Source organism: Tinamus guttatus, unplaced genomic scaffold, assembly GCF_059628265.1.
Source record: "Tinamus guttatus ecotype Peru unplaced genomic scaffold, ASM5962826v1 Tinamus_guttatus_pri_ptg000402l, whole genome shotgun sequence".
NCBI classification, from domain to species: Eukaryota; Metazoa; Chordata; class Aves; order Tinamiformes; family Tinamidae; genus Tinamus; species Tinamus guttatus.
Genome location: NW_028288936.1, coordinates 1,181,669 through 1,201,748, shown reverse-complemented (window position 1 = coordinate 1,201,748; position 20,080 = coordinate 1,181,669). Strand labels below are relative to the sequence as shown.

Genomic DNA, 20,080 nt, shown 5'->3' with positions numbered 1-20,080 from the left:
TTTCATTTCCGTTACAGTGATTTGTTCATGACTGTCAAAGAAAATTCATTACCCCCAGTTACACTGGCACATTGCCAGTGAAGGATTTCCAAGCTATAGAAGGACTTTTCTCATTATCAAAGTTTCCATTTTCAGCCTCATCCACAATGTATTTATGTATGTGATTTGGCAAAACTATAGTAAGAACTATACAGACATAAAAGGTGTTATTTAAAATACTGTCTAAATTTTTAAAACGCTTCCTTGGAAATGAATTGCAGAGAAGAAATGTAACACTGGCAGCATTTATTTATTTATTTATTTTTTAAATTCGAAGCTTAAGTGTTGCATAGCCACTAATCTTTCCAAGCAAAAAAACAACAGAACTTGTTAAAATCAGTGGAAAATCTACTGTTGATTCCAGTGGGCTTTGGGACAGCTACTCAGTCAGGTTACTCTTTTAGCAAGGCAAAACTTTTAGCAAAGTTTTATTGTCTAATACCCAAGTCATGTCAATGCAGCACCATGCACTAAGCATGCGGGCCACATTGAATAACTGCTAACATGTACATCATAACCTTGTATTTTTATTGTAATGGTATTTCTTGCTCTATTTATACTAAATGATGGCTATTTTCTTTGTTTATAGAAAAGCACATGGAATCAATACTACTGCCTAGAGGTCAAAGAAATCAGGCCATCTTAATTCACAGTATTTCCGTTGATTTCTGATTCATTTTTAAGTATTAAATAATGGTTGCATTTTCCCTATGCATTAATTTTACACTGGCATATTTTTAATAACTTATTTTTTTCTTACATTAATGTAATTGCAAATAGAATCAGATTAAAAATGTTTTAACTTTTAAATTTTCAAGGTTATAAATTAATGATTTGATGGTCTTAGCTATTAACAGCTCTGAGGGTTACTTCATATTAACATACAAGACTCATTTGGGGGAAGCTCTGTTTCTCACATTTTCTGCTTCTGTACCTATTCCTAGCTCTAGAGTATTTGTCACTAAAGTTTCTGTAGTCAGAACAGTCATAAGTCTTCACCCTCTGTTTAATGTAGAATCAGTTGTTCTGTAAATTTGCAGGAAATGTTTTGATTTCATTAAGATAACATTTCATATGTTCTTCAAACAAAGATAATTTTAAGGGAGGGGGAAACCAAGAACAGTATCCTAAAGAGACCCACAAAGGAAACTTGGTATTAACCAGTTTAAGCTATTTTTGCTATGTCTGAGCTTTAAATCCCCAGCTTTTGAGAATGCACACTTTTATATATTTATCTGCTTAGTGTTTCACATAGTATGGACCCCCAGTTACATCCTTTAAAAGTCATTTACACTGAGAGCGAATGTTTAATCCGGATATACGTAAATAATCTCATGCTTGAGTTGCAAACAGCACACTCAACGGCACTTGAATTTAGTTAGATGCTCTTTGAAACCACCCATGCTTTACTGCTTTTAATTTTGAAGATCTTCATATTCACATTTTTTTCACCTCCTGAAAATAATTTCCAGTCAAGAAAATAAGCTGAGTTATTCTATTAATCTATCAGATAAATGTAACCCTTGCAATCAAAATGACTAAATGACTAAAATATAGAGTTCTTGGCATTCACTGAAGCATCCATTTTTATCCTTTCCCCAAAAGGCTGGGGTAATACATCTTATTGCAATCACTCAAAACCTGCATATTTGGCCCATATTTGTCCCAAACCTGCATATTTGGCCCATGTTGGACCAAGGCATACAACGAGTTTCACAGTCAAAGGCTTCCTCCTGAATCTAGCTCATGCACAGTCTTGCTCCAAAGTCAGCATCTTTGCTGACTGCAACTATGGTGATGTCAGATAGGGATCTGGATGGTCTCTCAAGTCAGAATACTCCAAGACTTACGCATCCTCAACAAGTAAATCCAAAAGGTGACAGTCAGTACTGCTGTTATACAAAAATGACAGTGCACCTTCTATTGCAGTATGGGGAAACTGGACAAAACACAGTATCGGTCAGAGACTGTAACAGAGATTGCAAACGAACAAAGAAATATTCTTTTAGTGTATACCTCACTGTCAGTAGCACAATGTCAGGAAATAACTGGGCTACTTTAAGTAGAAGATTCAGCAATGTGAAATTGCTATATGATAATTTAAACATGTTAGGGTGCAATAAAACTACAAGCCTTGCATGTAACCTGATAAGTAGGGTGAAGTTTGACATTCAGTAATGTTATGCAATTGGAATTTCATTTATAGGACTCTGTCTAGTAACTTCTATAGTAAATTTAAATGTCAAGAGATAATCTCTTGTCTTCCACAAAGATATAAGCTTATTTTACTAGGAAATTAGAAACCAAAATTAGCAGTAGGAGGACTTCCTTTGGTATAAAGAGATGTGAGGAGTCATTTGAAAAGTCTTAGAGAAGAATTATGTCTTTTTTTTTTCTGATATTGATTTATTTTTAAGATCTTTTGCTCTCTAAAAAGTTTTTTGTTTGAGCAAATTATTATTTTTCAAAAACAGAACTTATGCTAATGGCAATGGTTGCAGTGCAGTTGTCCTGGAAAGACCGAAAACTCTGGATGGGTGAAAAATTAATCGCATTTCATAAGAGAGAATCGGAACTTTGGTGTGTGAAAATAGGAGATATTTTTTCTATTACTCCATTCCAAATCAGAAGGCAGTGTGGACTTGAGAGCCGCCACACAGAGGCCTGTATACACCAGCAGCCCGAACCCAAGCCATAACCCTAACCCTAGCCCTAAGCCTGAGGCTACCAGGCCTAGTACTGGTTAAATGTCAAATATGGTCCTAGCACCAGTGTGGATATAGTGCTAAATTTCCTTTGGCATGCCCTTTCTAGCCCCACTCCCCGTGGGACTCTAGGCTTTTTCTTTCTCCGTATGGTGTATACAGGCCTTATACAGGCCATAAGATGAAATGAAGATGCCTGCTTTTCTGGTTACTGAGAGAGGTTCAATATAAAGTTGAATGAAATATTAAAACAGAGATGACTTCTGATTTACAAACTTTTTATGAGTAAGATGCTTTTGAAGGATCTTGAAGGAGAAGATGCTTTTTATCTATATTTTAGAAATCATTTGATAATGTTTCAAAAAAGGTTAGCCACAACATTAATTCAAATATAATGCAGCATGGAAATTAGCATGAGAGGAAAGCTGACTCAAGGATTGTAATCCAAAAATAATAATAGAAAAAATGACCAGGGACAAAGAACTGAGCTGTCTGGAATCTGGAAGCTAAGAATGAGCGACTCAAGGAAGTAGCATACTATAAGAGAATGCTAATCATGAGAAATCAGATGAACTGAAGAAAGGGGAAAATGTTAACAGAGTATTAAAAATACTTCCATTAAGATCTTTATTGGGTGTGAAAATCTCATACTCCTCATCGTTACAGCATTATTGCTAATATTTAAAAGCAACATATTAGAGCAATAGCATAGCACCCCTTTGCTGTGAAGTAGGCTAAGCTCACTTGGTAAGAGATACTGCTTTCTGGAAATTGAAAGGAGTGTTGCTTAGGATCCCCAACCTTTTAACTTAAAAAGAAAATAACTAATACTGCTACACAGCGGTTCGCCTGGCACTTCATTTTTTCACAGTCTTGTTAACAGATGGTGCTCTGCTGCCCTCCCATGATTTGATATGCAACTGCAGAAATATATTTTTATTTTATGGCAGTGTTTATGAGGAAAAACATACAAAATATAGAAAGCTAGACTTTCTTCTGACAACACTTTAACGTAGCATTCTGAGACTCACCCAGGATGCTACTATTCCGGTTAATAAAAATGACACCATGATACATCAAATAAGAACTCTTTAAAATTTAGTTGTGCTGTGAGAACTACACTTCATAATGACTTTGACATTACAGAGTATATTTTGCAGGTAGGCCTTTATGAAAAAGAATTTAAAAAATAGAGATTGAGTCAGTCCTTTGTAAACTTATTTTTTTAATTTTTTTTTCCTAGTCAAAGAAAACTAAAAATAAAGGTTATTTTTTACTGTTTATACTGCTCATTTTGTATTTGCATTTCTTCTATACAGAACAAAGACAATGAACAATTTAGTCTATTCTGTGTTTGTTTAAGTATCCTACAGTTGCAGTACTGACAGCTAGACATTCAGTTTCCAGGGTTGCAGAAATTTCTCTGAATATTGTAGTTAATTCTGGTCATTGTCAACAAGTTCTGAGGATTCATTAATGTTTGTATTATGAAAGGACTAAGTATTGTTACTGAAGTGTAATGGTGGGGACACTGGTTTCTGAAAGGTGCTTTCTGAGTGACCAGGGAGTCACTGGCTTCTGATGATAACTCCCCACAGCATTTCTAATTGTCTAGCTGAAAAAGAGAGACAAACTTTCTTTCATCCAAAAAGATAAATAATCAGTAAGTGAAAGGTAAAGCTGCTAAGGAGTGAACTGAGGATAAGGAAAAGTGGGGATTGCCATTAAAAAAAAATAGAACTGTGCACCAGTGCTCTTAGTTCTTTATTTAGTTAAAATCAGTTCAATGAGCAGTATCAACTAAGCAAGACAATGATTTGTTCAAGACCAGAAAAAAACAAAACAAAACAAAGACAGAAGTCTGATTCACAAAACTTTCTTTTAATTACAGATGTACAGAAGCAAAGCAAACTTTTGAGTTTAAATACACTTAAACTGGTTTTATTCTTAGCTTTTTACCAGGGTAATTTGTACATCTTGATAAATTAAGTAAATCAGCCTGTGGTGGCTTGTCCATGTGCTGCACCAAGATATCTTGGAGCACGTAGGTTTGCTTGATCTGCTGAGCTGCACTGACTAAATTTGACAGGATTTTGACAGGCTTTTCAGAAATTGATTTTTCAGAAATCCCACAGGTACTGGGCCATATCTGCCAAATTCATGTGATGTTTTGGATAAGGTAAAACAAATAGTGGGGCAGTAGACATGTTTATGTACCTATCTCCCACTGTGATGGCTTTAGATCTAAAGACGCATCAACAAATTGCCCTCCCAGGCTTCAACACTACCATGCAACAGCCCCAAATTCCAAAGCATGTTCTAATTGCAGAAATAGTAGAAATCAGCAATATGCTTCCAATGACCTACTATGTATAAAGTGCTTTCTACCCTAAATACTGCATGTCTATATCAACATTTCAGGATTTTTTTTCCTCTATTTCCTCAATACAGTGGGTCCTGTGTTGACAGCAGTGCTGAGACAGGCAGAACACAAGTTCCATTCCAGTATGTTTCCATACTGCCCCACTGCAATGCTAAGTTTGTGTCAGTCTGCTGAGATGACATGCTGTGCAGAGATACCTAAGGTATTATTAAAATATTATGGCAACTGTTACAATTAGACTAATATGCACTGCTTCTTAGTTGCTTTAATCAGAGGAAGCTGAATGATTTGCTGTACAGCTTCTAGCACAGCTTATTGATAGCTAGCTGGAGATAACTGCACTGAATGATGTTAGACTGGTATAACCAAGATGGCAAACTGCTGAAAGTGCTCAGCAGTGTTGGTGACCTGCCTGCTTGACAATTTTTAGCACTCTCACAGGAAGAAAAAAAGCTCATCTGGTTAATTATACCACAGATCTTTAATTAGACTGTAGACAGGGCCAAAAATGTTGTGATGAGGCCAGCTAATACGGGAAGTTTGGCTAATACTAACAAGTGGTCCTGCGGTTTCTGTTACCAGTAGACTCATTCATTTTTTGTTGCTTGCAGTTGTGTTGCATTATCTTGACCTTAAGCACAGTTCAATACTAATTCTGGAGGAGTCTAATATTTTACATATATAAGACAGAATCCTTTTGGGCTATATTTCAATCTTGAGATTCCTGTGGGCCATGGAAGTGCAACTGTTGTGACAACATAGCAGTTCTTGCCTCGATCTATAACGGGTCCGTTAAAGACACAGGAAATGTGGGCAGGGAGGCTGTGACATACTGGCAGGATGGATGGGCAGATTTCCCAACAAAAGAAATGTCATTGGAAGAAGATTGGGGGCAGTACCTTTGAAGAGTGGGCACCAGCTAAAGGTAATCAATAATGAAATATATTTGCAACTGTAAAGAGAATCAACCCTCTGATTTCCATGTTTTGTTCAGAAATCTGCTACCCACATCATAGGATTTATCACTAATTTTAACCACTGTACACTGTCATACTTCTCCTTTATGAGAAGAAACATACAGAAAACCAATTGCTTTTACGTATGTTTACAGAACAATAAAGAATTCAAGAGATTATTTTTCTTCAAATGAGATTATATTGTAAAAAGAATCCACTGTAATCTCCATATATTCTCATTCTGGAGGACTGTGAGTATAAGTATAGATAATGAGAATAATAAAACTTACCTTTGCCTTTCTGTCCAGTAAAAAATATCAAGTTATCTTGTAAAGCTGAATGGTGGTTTGCTAGCTGAAATTTCAAGCGGAATTCATAGTAGAAGGTGATATTTGGGACTGCAGAATAAGCCAGGAATGAGGTATAGCCAAAGACATCTGTGCCACTGAAACTAGGCTGGGTAATATTAACAGCTGCATTAAAAGTAAAGAAAGTCTTTGTTAGGCCGAATGCTTTAACACATATTTGTATGCTCTTTTTAACGGTCACTTTGAGAGATTAAAGACTAATCAATAATCCTATTAGGTTCATATGTTGTGATGTTTTACACACATGCAGATGCAGTTTGTCTTTCCTCTGGCCGTAAGCACTTCACTGCTCAGCTCTTGTAAATAGACTTCTTTTACAACAATAATATTAGCAACTACCGCCATCTCCTGGTCTCTAGACAGTATACAAAAAAGTACTCAAAAAGCAGACAAAAGAAATCGCACAAAGGAATTGTTCTTTTCGAAGCTAGGGCATCAGTTGTGTATGAATGAACTTAAATATAGGGTTGTGCTGTAGGGGTTCAAGAATAATAATTAGGCAGAGGTGGAGAACTAATAAAAAGAAACACCATGTAAAGATGAATTTTCAGTAGAGTGAGTAGAACCTACATGAATCATATCCTCAGAATTGCTTACTGTACAATTTGAACTGTCCAAGTATTCCAGAAACAAAATATGTATCAAATGCAAAATTTATGGAACTTTTTTACTTTTTTTTTTTTTTTTAAATCATCAATGAGATGATGGGCATTGACCAAAGAAAGCTAATAGGCTTCCAAAAAAGCATTTCTAACTACATACTCCCGTTTCCCTTAAAATTGTGAAAGTGAATATTTCATTCAAACACCTACTGCTTTTGCAACACAGAAGTTCATGTTGAGAGATCCTGTGGGATCAAAAAGCTAATGAAAATACAAAAAGAAATCTAGTTTATACACACATCTGTACTGCTAAAGAGTTATGATACAACCCAGAGATGCCTGATGGAGCCCAGTAGTCAGACTGCTGTCGATTACTGTACTTAATTCTCAGAGCAGAGATAAGGCAACCTTCACATTGACAATATGATTCAGTGAAAACTAGAATACAGAGGAAGAAAAGCTGAGGAAAGCTAAATCCTGGAAAGCTAAGGGACTCTTGAGTGTTTGCCTTCCACTGAACTGAGCACCAGATATGTCTGGATCAAGCTATACTATCGCAAGAAAAGCACTGCTGCATGCACAGAACAGACTGGGCAATGCTAAATAAGAATTATAATCCTCCCGAAGTACACTTGCACTTGCCAAAATACCTTTAAACATCTGGCCTTAGATACTTACAGACTGAGAAGAAGAACCAGATGTAATTTGGCAAATGATATCACTGCCTCTTGTTTGTGAAATCTCTCTCTAACTTTGCTACCTGGGAAATTTGCTCTATTGCCCCTGAAGTGTCAGATAGGGTCTTAGTATCTGGAATATTTAACGAGAACAAGATCTTATAATGAAGGAGGCCATTCGGTATGCTTTCTTTTCCTGATTTACCTGGGAAAGGTGAATTCTTTCAGGTACCCTCAGCGAGTCAGAGAGCCAGAGAGCCCGGTAATTTGGTTCTCTGATTGAACTTTTTACTGACCAGCTATTTTTTAAACGGTTTGCTGTCTTGAGGTCTCTAATTCCCAGCTGGATAAGTTCCATTCCAGTTCTATCACCTTTTTTCTCCCATGCTTCAGCTGTTTCCTTGGAGTTGTCCAACTAGAGAGCTAATTTCCTGCCAATCTGTTTGTTCCCTTCAGGCCTCCCTATAAAGATAGATCTGAACTTTTGCAGAGGCATGCCTGGCAAAGCAATCTACAGCTGTAGGACCTTGTCAGAGGGAAAAAGTTACTCCCCCTGACATCCTACACAGAAAATTGGTGTATATTGATATTTATGATTACTGCACATTCATCTCAATTTCATCTCAATTTTGGCATATTCTAGAAAATAAAGTTCAAAGATTTTGAATTTGAATTCTTACTGACAAGTCAAAACGTACATCTTAAGTCACGTGAGCAAGGATAGTTATGGCTAATGAGCTGGGTTCAGCAAATTCTGTGACAACAATAATCTCCAAGACTCACCTTTCCTCATGCAACAGTATGTAACAACATAGATTTAGTGGGTGAAGGTTTTGAGGGAGTTGTTTTGATAATGGCCTTACTACTATTTAAAGTTATTTTACAACTTTAGATTACTTACACTCAATAACTTTACTTAAAGCCAAGGTAAAGGTGAAGGGAATGGGCAGTAGTGTTTCAAGAAGGCCCAAGTGAGAATTGGCCTTAATAAATAAAATGCAGAATCCAGAATTTAACCTATTAAGTTGTTGGAATAAGAAGTTGCTATCATTTGACTCAAGAGAGCTGTATAAATCTATATGCCCTGTGATGCTTGCTCCAGTACTGAAAAGGCCAGAACCATCTTAGACTGTAATCTTCCTGCTTTTAAGACACAGTCTAAGAAACAGGCTTGAGAGAAAACCTACCAGGTCAAACTGAATGTGCAGTTTTTTAAAAACACTGGTTAAAGAAACAATGGAACAGAAGGGTAGGTGGTTTCACTCTCCACAATCCTGGAGTATTGTTTCTCATACATAGCAAAAGTCACACACAGTATCTAATTAATTTTCCTATTCTTAGTAACTACAGGCAGGAAGTGTTTGTAAAGAGTGGCAGTCTCTTAAGCAAAAGATATATGTACAAATGTTAAATAATCCTGAATTGAAGGTTTATATTTCTAATTCAATATATCTAGCTTGACAGTAGATATTTATTCCATCTCGTATCTGTTTCTAGTCCATAGCTTTTATATCACATCTTTTAGTATTCTAAATACTACTTATCAGCAGATCTTTATTCAAACATATCAGAAAGTTAGATGGCCCTCAGTAGCTTATCACAGAATCATAGAATGCGTAAGTTGGAAGGGACCTCTAGAGATCATCTAGTCCAACCCCCCTGCACACGCAGGGTCACCTAGAGCACGTGGCACAGGACTGCATCCAAGCGGGTTTTGAAGATCTCCAGAGAAGGAGAATCCACAACCTCTCTGGGCAGCCTGTTCCAGTGCTCTGTCACCCTCACTGTTAAGAAATTTTTCCTTAAGTTTCTGTGGAACTTTTGATGCTTCAGTTTCTGGCCATTGCCTCTAGTTCTATCAGTGGCCACCACTGAAAAGAGGCCAGCACCATCCTCTTCACTGCCTCCCTTGAGGTACTTATAGACACTGCTCAGGTCCCCTCTCAGCCTTCTCTTCTCCAGGCTGAACAGGCCCAGCTCCCTCAGTCTTTCCTCATAGGGCAGATGTTCCAGACCCCTGATCATCCTTGTGGCCCTGCGCTGGACTCTCTCCAGCAGCTCCACATCCCTCTCGTACTGTGGGGCCCAGAACTGGACACAATACTCCAGATGTGGCCTCACCAGGGCTGAGTAGAGGGGCAGGATCACCTCCCTCGACCTGCTGGAGATGCTCTTCTTAATGCAGCCCAGGATCCCCTTGGCCTTCTTGGCCACGAGGGCACACTGCTGTCTCATGGTCAACTTGTCGTCCACCATGACACCCAGGTCTTTCTCTGCAGAGTTGCTCTCCAGCTTGATTTTAATATAGAATGTTTTGTCATAGCTTTATATAATTTTGAGTTAAAAATGCATTTTTTAAATTAAAAATGCCATGACTGGTAAAATAGTACCAAGCAAGACAACTCCAACCTTTTGCATTGACAATTCCAACCTTTTCCTTCTATTTCTTTTCTTCTCACTATATAGGAATGGAGCTAAAGCTGAGTTCAAAACTATATAAGCCTCCAAACTTTTCTTGAAAAAACAGTCCTTCAGAATATTATTTATACAATATTTAAAGTGGATGGAAAGCACAGGGCACAGGTGATTGCATTGGCCTCCACAAATACTTTTCACTTCCTGTTCAGACACAATGCAAGTCAGATTTCCACATTTTTCCTCTTTCAGTGTATGATCTGGGAATGTAAAACAGACCCAGAGAGGTGTTCCAATAGATCTGATTATGAAGCATGTGAAAGCACATTCTGAATTAACAGTATGTCTGTTCTGAGAGGGTACATGGACCCTTTTACAGACTTTGTCCTTGTTTTTGCTTGTCTTAGGTTTCTCTCAGTCTTGCTCCATTTATCATTGTCCTCTTCTGCATTCCCAGCGCTAAAGAGGTAATAAGGTATGAAATGTCCCATTGCCTTACAAACAAATAATGATAAATTATCCCATTACATTAATAGACTAATATGGTAGGCCACCTACTTCTCTATCATAATGTATATGCAACCAGAGATGAGTATAAAAGTGGGAGGAAAAAAAAGGCAAGTAGAGATTGGAAAAAAAAAATGAACAAAGAGGAGAAAATAAAGTGAGAAAGAAGAAAGAGGATAATGGTTTCATTGCCTTTGATTTTTCTGTTATGAGTTAAAGTACATGCTACTTTAAGCATTCACTGTCAATACATCCTGGACAACAGATTTACAATTCCCGCCCCCCCCCAAAAAAAAAAGAAAGATGAGGAGGATAAAAAGAAGCGAAGACTTATGGCTATAGAATTTCAATCAGATATCCACTTCTTTATATTACAATTGGCTAACTCTGAATAGTTATCAGTTCAGTGCTTTGCTCCAGGATGAGTCATGTACACCATGGGATAAGTATTAATCATTTCTTATAAATAAAAGCTCATATTTTTGCAAAGGCAATATTGAAAAGGGAATGCAAATCAGTGCCAAGCATTGTATTTTTCCAGTGCCCCAAACTGTACAAAAGTCTCCTTGGTCATCAGGAAATTCTGCAGCCACTGCTTTTCTTACTGGTTCGTAGTATAATTCTAGTAAACCAAAGCTTGCTATTGAACACAGAAATAGTGATGAACAGACTGCAAACATCTTTTCCTAGAAAATCCCTGATTCAGAGTTTAGACATTTTTTTTTTTCATAAAGCACCTAGTCTTCTTGTGTTTTAAATAATAATGTGCACGCAGACTTCTGGTGCGAGGTTTCTGATAGGAACCTCTCTCTATGCACTGAGCTACATTACTAGATATTAGATGGGGCACTGCTGGCTGATAGGCTGAGGGAGAAGTTTCCAATAAAATTACCCTGTTTTTCATGCCCTGAAAAGAAGTATTAGAATAGGGAATACCTGGGGACCAATGGTGGAAATTAGATAGAAACTCTGCTGTACAGATAAATAATACATGTTCAAGAGTTCATGGAAGACACCACAGCACAGATCTAACTCCACCGTCTATACTGCTCTTTCCATATACTCCTAGCCAGAAGGTTGTGGGAAGCTTTCATGGACAGAAAGAAAAGATTTTTGTTAAATGGGGTGGGGATAGAAACTCTGCAGGTGACTGTTTCAGGTTAATCTCTTCCAACTTTAGCCATGAATCAACACTTAAAAATGTCATTAACACAAAATTTTTTAATTCCTCCCCCCCCCAAACATTTATGTATTCCTTTTATTTGTCTTGTAGCATCAGTAGTTATGGAATTTATGGACCCTGTTACTTAGTTTATTTCTGTAATCTTAAGGACTAGTAACTGTCACTTTGAACTTGAAGCTAAGGTTCAGTATAATAAAAGTGATTCTACTGCTCAAAGATGGAAATATCAGACTGCATAACTGGCAATATGGAAGTGATGTGTGGGGTGTGTGCGTGTGCGTATGTTTCTGTTTCATGTAAGTTTTATGACCATCTTCATTTTGGAGGGATGCACAGACAAGCGAGGACACCAGAGCCTGGCTAAAAGTGAATGACTCAGAACATAAATTACCAAAACAGTGTCCAGAAACATGTGTATTTTAATGAGATACTTTTCAGATAGTTTTTGTAATAGCTTAAGCTCATTAAAATTATTTTACATTTATTTCATGTTAACCTTAGTGATTTTGCTGCATTTATATTTGAACAAATACAATGAGAACTCAATTTTGAAAGACTTAAAATATGCTGATATGGATATATCTTTAATTGTTTGACCTCAAACTTTCTTTTTGGATGACAGGAAACATCACAAATTTTCACTTACAAAATGATAAATGTTTCCAGATGACAGGTAATTCAAGTGTCAATCTAACTCATCTACTTCCACAGTGAGCTGATACAGCTTCCTGACAAACTTTTAAAGGGAAAGTATCAAACATACAGGAAGTACTTTAAAGAGCATCCCACAGAAAAAAATGTTCAGATAATTGTTGGATAACAGGTTTTCATTTAGTCTGAAATGGTGCTATTTGCAAGCACTTTCATTCACTGGTGTGATCCTAAAAATTGCAGGAGAAGGATGGAGGCACTTCCATTTACAACTCACAAGAAACAGAAGCAACTGTTTTTATAATTTAAATGTGAAAGGAGATTTACCAGACTAGGGCTTGGATCTTGACTGCTTCTATACAAAACTCCAGAAAGGCCAGAGCTCAAAACTGAACTCAGCTTAAATTATCTTGAGTCATTTATGTACGATAAAAAAGAAATATCACTTCTGGGACAGAGTCCAGCTGCACATGTAGACATAGGCTACACTCCAAATAGTCACACAGTGATGACGTATATTGCTAAATAACGTGTTTCCTCTTTTATTAAGTGGACAAATTCTTGTTCCAGGAAAAAACATCGCGTGGAAAGTCATGTGGGCATTTAATTCCACTAATTAATAGGAACTATTTCTAAATCTGGTGATGGAGACTAGAGCAAACAGAGGTAGACCTTGTGACCTACTAGAGCTCACGTGAATCCTTCACTAAAGTACAGTCATTCAGTAAGTAACAAGAAGTCAGACAGTAAGTACCCGGTACAAGCAAAATATCCTCTGAACTGTGCAATCCAAAACATTTAACAGAATGATGGGTATACTTATATTTAGAGGCTTGAAAGGAAAATAGTGATTTCTTGCAATTGCAATTCAGAGTTTGTGTTTTCCTTTATTATCATCCCTCCCACCCATTGCTTCATTATTCCCTAGCTGTGTAGCTTCATATGAGAGAGATTTCAATATTTAATGGTCTACTTGCAGTAAAATTGTCATCTAGGGATAAAAGCAATGAAAGATTTGTAGTAAGAGGTAATGCATTTCATTACATATGTTTGAAAAAAAAAAAAAAGGACATGTTTTTAGGATCTTTTCTTGATGTCTGAAACAGAAGCACAAAATAATTAAGATAAATGCAGAGCAAGCATTCCCACCTGCTCAGATCACAATATGCTCCATCTATTTCAGACCCGAAGAAAAGCCCTTGATAGTTCTAAAAGCTTCTCTGATATTTTTTTCATGCTATTAGTGTGAGATTAGTCTAATAGAAGGTACTATTTGCCCTTAATGTTTGCTTCATTTGTCACCTATAATATTTACAGTAGCCCTATAGTTTCATGCCATAACAAATGGAGCATTTTTAATTTGCCATGCCAGACTTTTTTAACACTTAACAGTGATAACAGTTTTATTATCACTTTTTCTTACATATGGGTAAAGTATGATGCTGTTATGAGTGTGACATCAAATTCTTAACTGATGGCACTTGGAGGTCCAACATGGGGAAGAGCTGTAGTGATGGGCCCATCTGTGGCTTTATTTTGCATTGGTAGCTAAACTGATTAGCATGGGCATCAATGCTGACATAAAACATGCTGAAGTAAATCTATGTGATCATTTGCTATATTCATTTTATCAAATAGTCCTCACAAGCTCCTGCTTATTGATGAAGACGGATTATTAATAGATAAACAACCTTCCTTTAGGAGAAACAATTTTTTCTTCTTCAGTGTTCTTTTCAGATACAAACTAGGATATTACTTGTATATCTTAGAAAGAAGATTTGCTAAAAATATTTTTTTAAAATTTTATGGACCATTTCTTTTTAATACATACATTATCTGTGTCACTTATTTTGTTGCAGTACACAATTAAATTTGGCTTTTGTTTCTGATGTAATTCACATTCTTCTATCATTATAATTAGGCAATCTATCATTATCTTCAAATGCCTCACTAAATGTACTGCTTCGATGCTATTAGGGCTATCTTTAAGGCTGTATCCAGCACACATAGCATTGAGGATGTTTCTTCCCCCTGTTTTTTTTGTTTATGTGATAAAAAGACCTTTTATAACTCCTTTTAATTTTAAATGTGATGTTCAGCTTAACAAGACCTCCATCTGTGCTCACTTTATTTAGTCTAAAGATATAGTTCACTAAAATAAATTTTCATATTCTGATAATTTCCTAAATTCTGGGCTTGTTAACAGTGGAAGATTTATACTCTGTCCTATCAGACTATTTTTTTTCCCTTTTTTCTTTCTTACAGTAAAGGTCCAGATTGAGTTTCCACTTCTCACTTAATAAAATTCTGTCCTTTTATGCTTTCAAGCCTTCAGCTTTGTCATCTAATTAAAACCACTAATTTGAGCACTTTCTTTCAATTTAGGCTAGAGATAGCTAACTGCAAAGAGTTGCAGAAGAGCATTGCTGAATGAACACAGGGCAAAAACTAAGAGATGCCATTTAATATTGACAGATGTAAATTGAGGCAGATGGCAGGAACAGTATATAACAGCTTTATATGCTGAATGATAGACTCTGAACTGGCTATAACAATTCAAAGAGGTTTTAGGAATTTTAATAGTAGTTCCATGGAAATATGAATGTGCTCTTAAAGAGAAACAATGCAAGAAATGATTAAGAAAAGAAACAGCAAAAAACTTCAAAACAACACTGTATAAAACAGCATCATTCTCACACCTTGAATATACACTCTGCTCTGAACCTCATCTTAGAAGGATACAGAGAAAAGCAACTTGGATAACTAAAGATACAGCATGGCTGTTGTGCTAAAAATGATTAAATAGACTTGGGCTCTTTAAAATGATTCTGGGAGAAAAATAATGAGGAGTGATAATTTAGGATTAATTTCTAAGCTAAAATTTTAAATAAAAGATTAAATGATAAGAAGATAAACTAGACCTTTGATCTGCATACACTGCAGAATCATCTTAGAACCAGTGATTATTTTCTATATTCAGATTTCCACACTCATGGCTTGTTGCTATTGACTGTAAGGAAAAAAGATACCTTGAACAACTATGATAACTGATGCCTGAGAAATCAAAGCCCTTCATTCAAAATTATTCAAAAAGTCTTATTTGCTTGGCTTTATTAATTTCCTTTCATCCTGTCTGCTGATTGACAGCAAAGCACTTGACAAATTTTAATCTGTTTCTTTCTCTCTCTCTTTTTATTTTTATGTTTTATTTTTTCCCTGAGCAATTAATCAGATCTTAACATCTGGTGGTAGTCTAACAATCCAAAGAGTGTTGTCGATGATACACTCCTTTATTTACAAAATATACGAAGTCATTGAAGCCGTGTTTCCTTAAATACAGTAAAAAATCAAACTAGAGGAGAAATTATTTTATCCAGAGGAGCTGTAATCTCTCCAGCCAAATCTTTCTCAGATTCTCAAATCTCTCTTTTCTTCTTCAAATAAATTATGAAGGCATAGCACATTGCTACTGTCTATGCTCAGGTGCTTTGAACCTTCCGTCTCCCTCTCTCTGGCTGACACTGTTATAAAATAATCTGCAGGAGAAGTGCTCAGCTCAGATGTTCCTGGTTTGTGACTGAATTTTGGGCAGGAAAGTGCTTGTAGCTGGGGAGATGGTCACTTACAGTGTTTTGCTTCAAAGAATTCAACTTGTGTCTTGTGACAACATCTATGAATGACAGAAGCTACCAGGAATGAGTGAAGAATGTGATCCCTACCGTCTTTGCAGAGGATTCCAGATCTTCCATATGGACAGAGGCAAACAGCATCTTGCTTGGACTTTGGAAAGCACGTAGCACCATTTCCACATGGATTTTCATCACAAGACAGGAACTGGCAGAGTTTTCCAGAGTAGAGTTTAGGGCATTCGCAAAACCAATTTTCTGCATCACTGATAGATTTAAATTAAAAACAGAAAACAAGTATAAACACCAAAGTGTACATTAGAAAAGTGAAGGGTCTTACTTTCATAGGAATTCATTAATATTTGACTTGCAACAGTGATATAGTTTTTTGTTTTTACTCTCTTTATTTATTCTATTTTTTTGCTTGTCTGTGTGGCATGAGAAATGCCAGGATACTTTATGGATGACTTGTGTTGACAGGTTCTATTTTATGTAATGTCATATTTTACTTTGTCTTTCTTTTCACCTTAAAATATGTGACTTTTCTAATGTGTTTCATAATTTTGTTGTGCTGCTGTTTTCATGACATATTCAAAATAATTACTAAAAAAAAGCTGTTCTTTTACATCTGAATAAGAAATTAAGAAGAAAAGAGAAAATATAAAAAATTACTTGTTTACTTTGCAAGTGGAGCAACAATTGTACATTACATTATAGCTCTTGGCATACAGATATAGTTTTTGACAAAACAGTAGGATGTAAAGGAAAACTGAAATATGAATACCTGCAGTACTGATTTAACTAAAATTGAAACAGAACAAACAGGTATCCCTACTTTCATATATCCAGTGTTCTCAATTATGGAAAAGGTATTATAACATACAAGGGAAAAACGTAATCTCTAGTCATTGTGGAGGGGTGAGAAAACACATGTTTAGAAATGCGATTATTCTTTTTCCAAGTCTCTTTTTTCTTTTTTTTTAAGAGTACTGAGATTTCCCAATGGCAAACATGGTATGAAACCGAAAATCAGACAGAAAAGTAGCAATATATGACATTCCAAGTTGACAGTTTCATTTTAGGCTTTATTGGTTTTCTCCCTTGTTTTAGGAACAAAATTAGATGACAGCTACTTAGGCCAGCTTGCATGATTACTACATAAGCTCAGTATTGACCAGAAACGTGTCTGTCCTATCCTTAGATAAGACCATATGTGCCTGTGGGTTTGAATATAGAGACAGGACATGAGCTACGTTAAATCACAGACAATATGTTTTTTCTCCCAATATAGCATAATCTCTAGGAAGTTTAGTTATAAAATATCAAATAAATGTGATTTCTAAAAATCTGCCCACTGCTTATAATATCCAGACAATCAGGTTACAGAAAATAATCTAGAGCTGAAAGAACTGCATTTATTAAAACAGAAAATAAGTCTGACAGTCTTTGTGCATAACACTTGATTAGCTTATTTCGAGACTGACCACCTACAGTTTTGGGGGAGTGAAAATCTCAGCTGGAAAGTCTACCAGCATAAACCTCATGTATAATGCTTACAGACACCTTTGCAAAAGAAAATTGCTATCAGCTGTCATAATAAATTTCTGTGTGCAGCCTGTTCCACTGATAGATCTGTTGCAGACAATGGGAGAAGAATTGAATGAGAGAAGTAAATGAGAAACTGAATTGCTTTAGTTTGTGTAGCATTGAAGATTCTGCTTTCAACTGGTTTAATATCAGCATTATGTAGTTCAGCTAATTAAAAAAGCAGTAATAGGCTCATATCTTCCTGGATATTTGCAACTGACAGTGATGATCTTCCCAAAACTAGGTATCAAATGTGTTTTTGTCTATTCCTACAGAAGAAGGATCCTTGCTGCTGACTGCCAAAATACAGAAACCTTAGTTCTCATCTTAATAAAAAACTAAATTTCATCATTGTTCTATTGAACTATACATCAACATTGGAATTTCTTTTTAGCATCATCTTATTTTTAGTCTTTCGTAGATGATTAACAGTTCTCAGAAAAATTGTGAGGAATTTATTCTTATCAAAATGAGCAATATCCTACCATTTCGGTATTGATGTTAACCTGTCAAAATAACCTACTAAAAACAAAAAAGAGTGATTCCCAGTGAGGCATAGAAAACAGGTATAATAGCTGACCATACCAGAAAAATATCACGGTAAATTAGGATACTGAAAAGTGATGTTTCGAATGACTTACTGTTGTCCTTTCTCAATGCAATCTTTTCCTGTACCTGGTTAAGAAAAGGGTAAGGTCTCCCACACTCCACTGAATTAATCTTGGTTGGAAAAAATACATAAATACCTTAAAGACTGAGGATTTCTCCTCTCCCATTGCATCACAATTTCATGTTATCCTGCTATTCTTTCTAGACGTATGAAGCAAATGAAAATGACCAGCAAATCAAAATGGTCATTTCTTTGGCCTGCACTGTGCAGCTGTGAATGGCTCCAAGGAAAAGACTTTAGATAATTACATCTAAGTATTGAAGAAAGTGAATAGTGTCCAATAGAAACATAGAAAATATCAGAATTTTGAGGTTGCAAAAATGGAAACAAATTTTGAATATGTTGCTGAAACATGTCACATGCCTATATTAATGTTGTAGTTGAGAACACAAGTGTGCTTTGAAGTGAATCACTAGTTGTCCTCATTGAAATGCTTTAGTTCACAGTGTGGATTGGTCTCAGAGTTCATAAACTGAATTTCTTGCAGATGAACCTAAACCAGAAGATTGTGCCCAGCAGCATGCCCTGGGTACTCCAGCTGCTCTGTAAATCTGCTGTTCTTGAATGACATTATCTGATAAAGCAGAGGTTGCTTTGTAAGTCATAAAAAGAAAATCAAGCAGCCACGGCATATGTAATATAATGTCAAAAAAGGCTTCAAGTTTTAACTACTGACAAACTCTTTGTGTAGACAGAGAAAAAACCTAGCCATCAAGAATCCTATGAAGGAGGAATGTCAACAGTGGGATAAAATGGAATAAAAGACAGAAAACCTGTAGCGAAGGGATGGAAGAGACAATATACTCCCACACATAACTCCCAGGACAGCATAACCTCATGTCACCAACCTTTTGGCATATGAAGAAATAGGGTTAGGGTAGATAAATTGTTTTCCATCACCTTACAATCTCCTCTGAATCGGTAAGGGGGACACTTTCATAACCATTTGCCAGTTTAAAATATTGCTTGGATCTTTGGGCTAGACCTCAGTTTGGAAAGTAAATCATCAAGAAGCACTTACTTAAATATCATACGGCATGATACTGATAATTCAGTAGGACGAATTCTTCCCCTTGAATCAGCACTAAATATGATCTAAAGAAATCAAAGTTTTGTACCCTTAGTATCACGACACTAATTTTCATCCCTCAGTTTGTCTGTAGAGGGGACTGGATTATGACATGCTAATAGTCTGGTTACAGCTGTGTTTAACCTCAGGTTTTGACTATTAGTTCTCTTTTTTTTTTATAATAAAGATTAAAATTCCTCTGTACATCATATCACAGGCATAATTTGTACAGTATCTAGTGATACATCAGTGCGGTTCTCCAAAGCACAGCAGTTCTCCATACGACCATGCTTTTTCTGCCTATAAAGTAGGAATATTATGTACAGACTCTTCAGCTGTTGTCTGATCCTCACTGAAAGCACTGTACATGTCATTTGTGTAGCTGGATGTGAGAGGGCTTCAATGAAATTAAGTACACATAACACTAATCTTGACAGTGCTATACTGAATGAGAATTTCAAAAGCTACTTGTTGCAGTGGGTTCAATATTTAACACATCAGGCTCTTATTATGCCTCACCCAGATCATTGCTAAAAATATTGAAGAGGACTGGCCCCAACGCTGATCCCTGGGGAACGCTGCTCGTGACTGGTCACCAGCTGGATTTGACTCCCTTCACCAGCACTCTGTGGGCCCGGCCAT

The 20,080-nt window shown here is 36.3% G+C and overlaps 1 protein-coding gene across 1 annotated transcript in view; it reads right to left on the bottom strand.

Moving 5' to 3' along the window:
• Positions 1-20,080, bottom strand: part of EYS (EGF-like photoreceptor maintenance factor) — a 636,352-nt gene that overhangs the window by 32,242 nt on the left and 584,030 nt on the right. Inside the window, exons 31-32 of the mRNA XM_088531218.1 lie at positions 16,206-16,378; positions 6,374-6,556 (exon numbers count right to left, since the gene is read on the bottom strand). Of these exons, the coding sequence (XP_088387344.1) occupies positions 6,374-6,556; positions 16,206-16,378 (356 nt within the window). The remainder of the gene's footprint in view (positions 1-6,373; positions 6,557-16,205; positions 16,379-20,080) is intronic.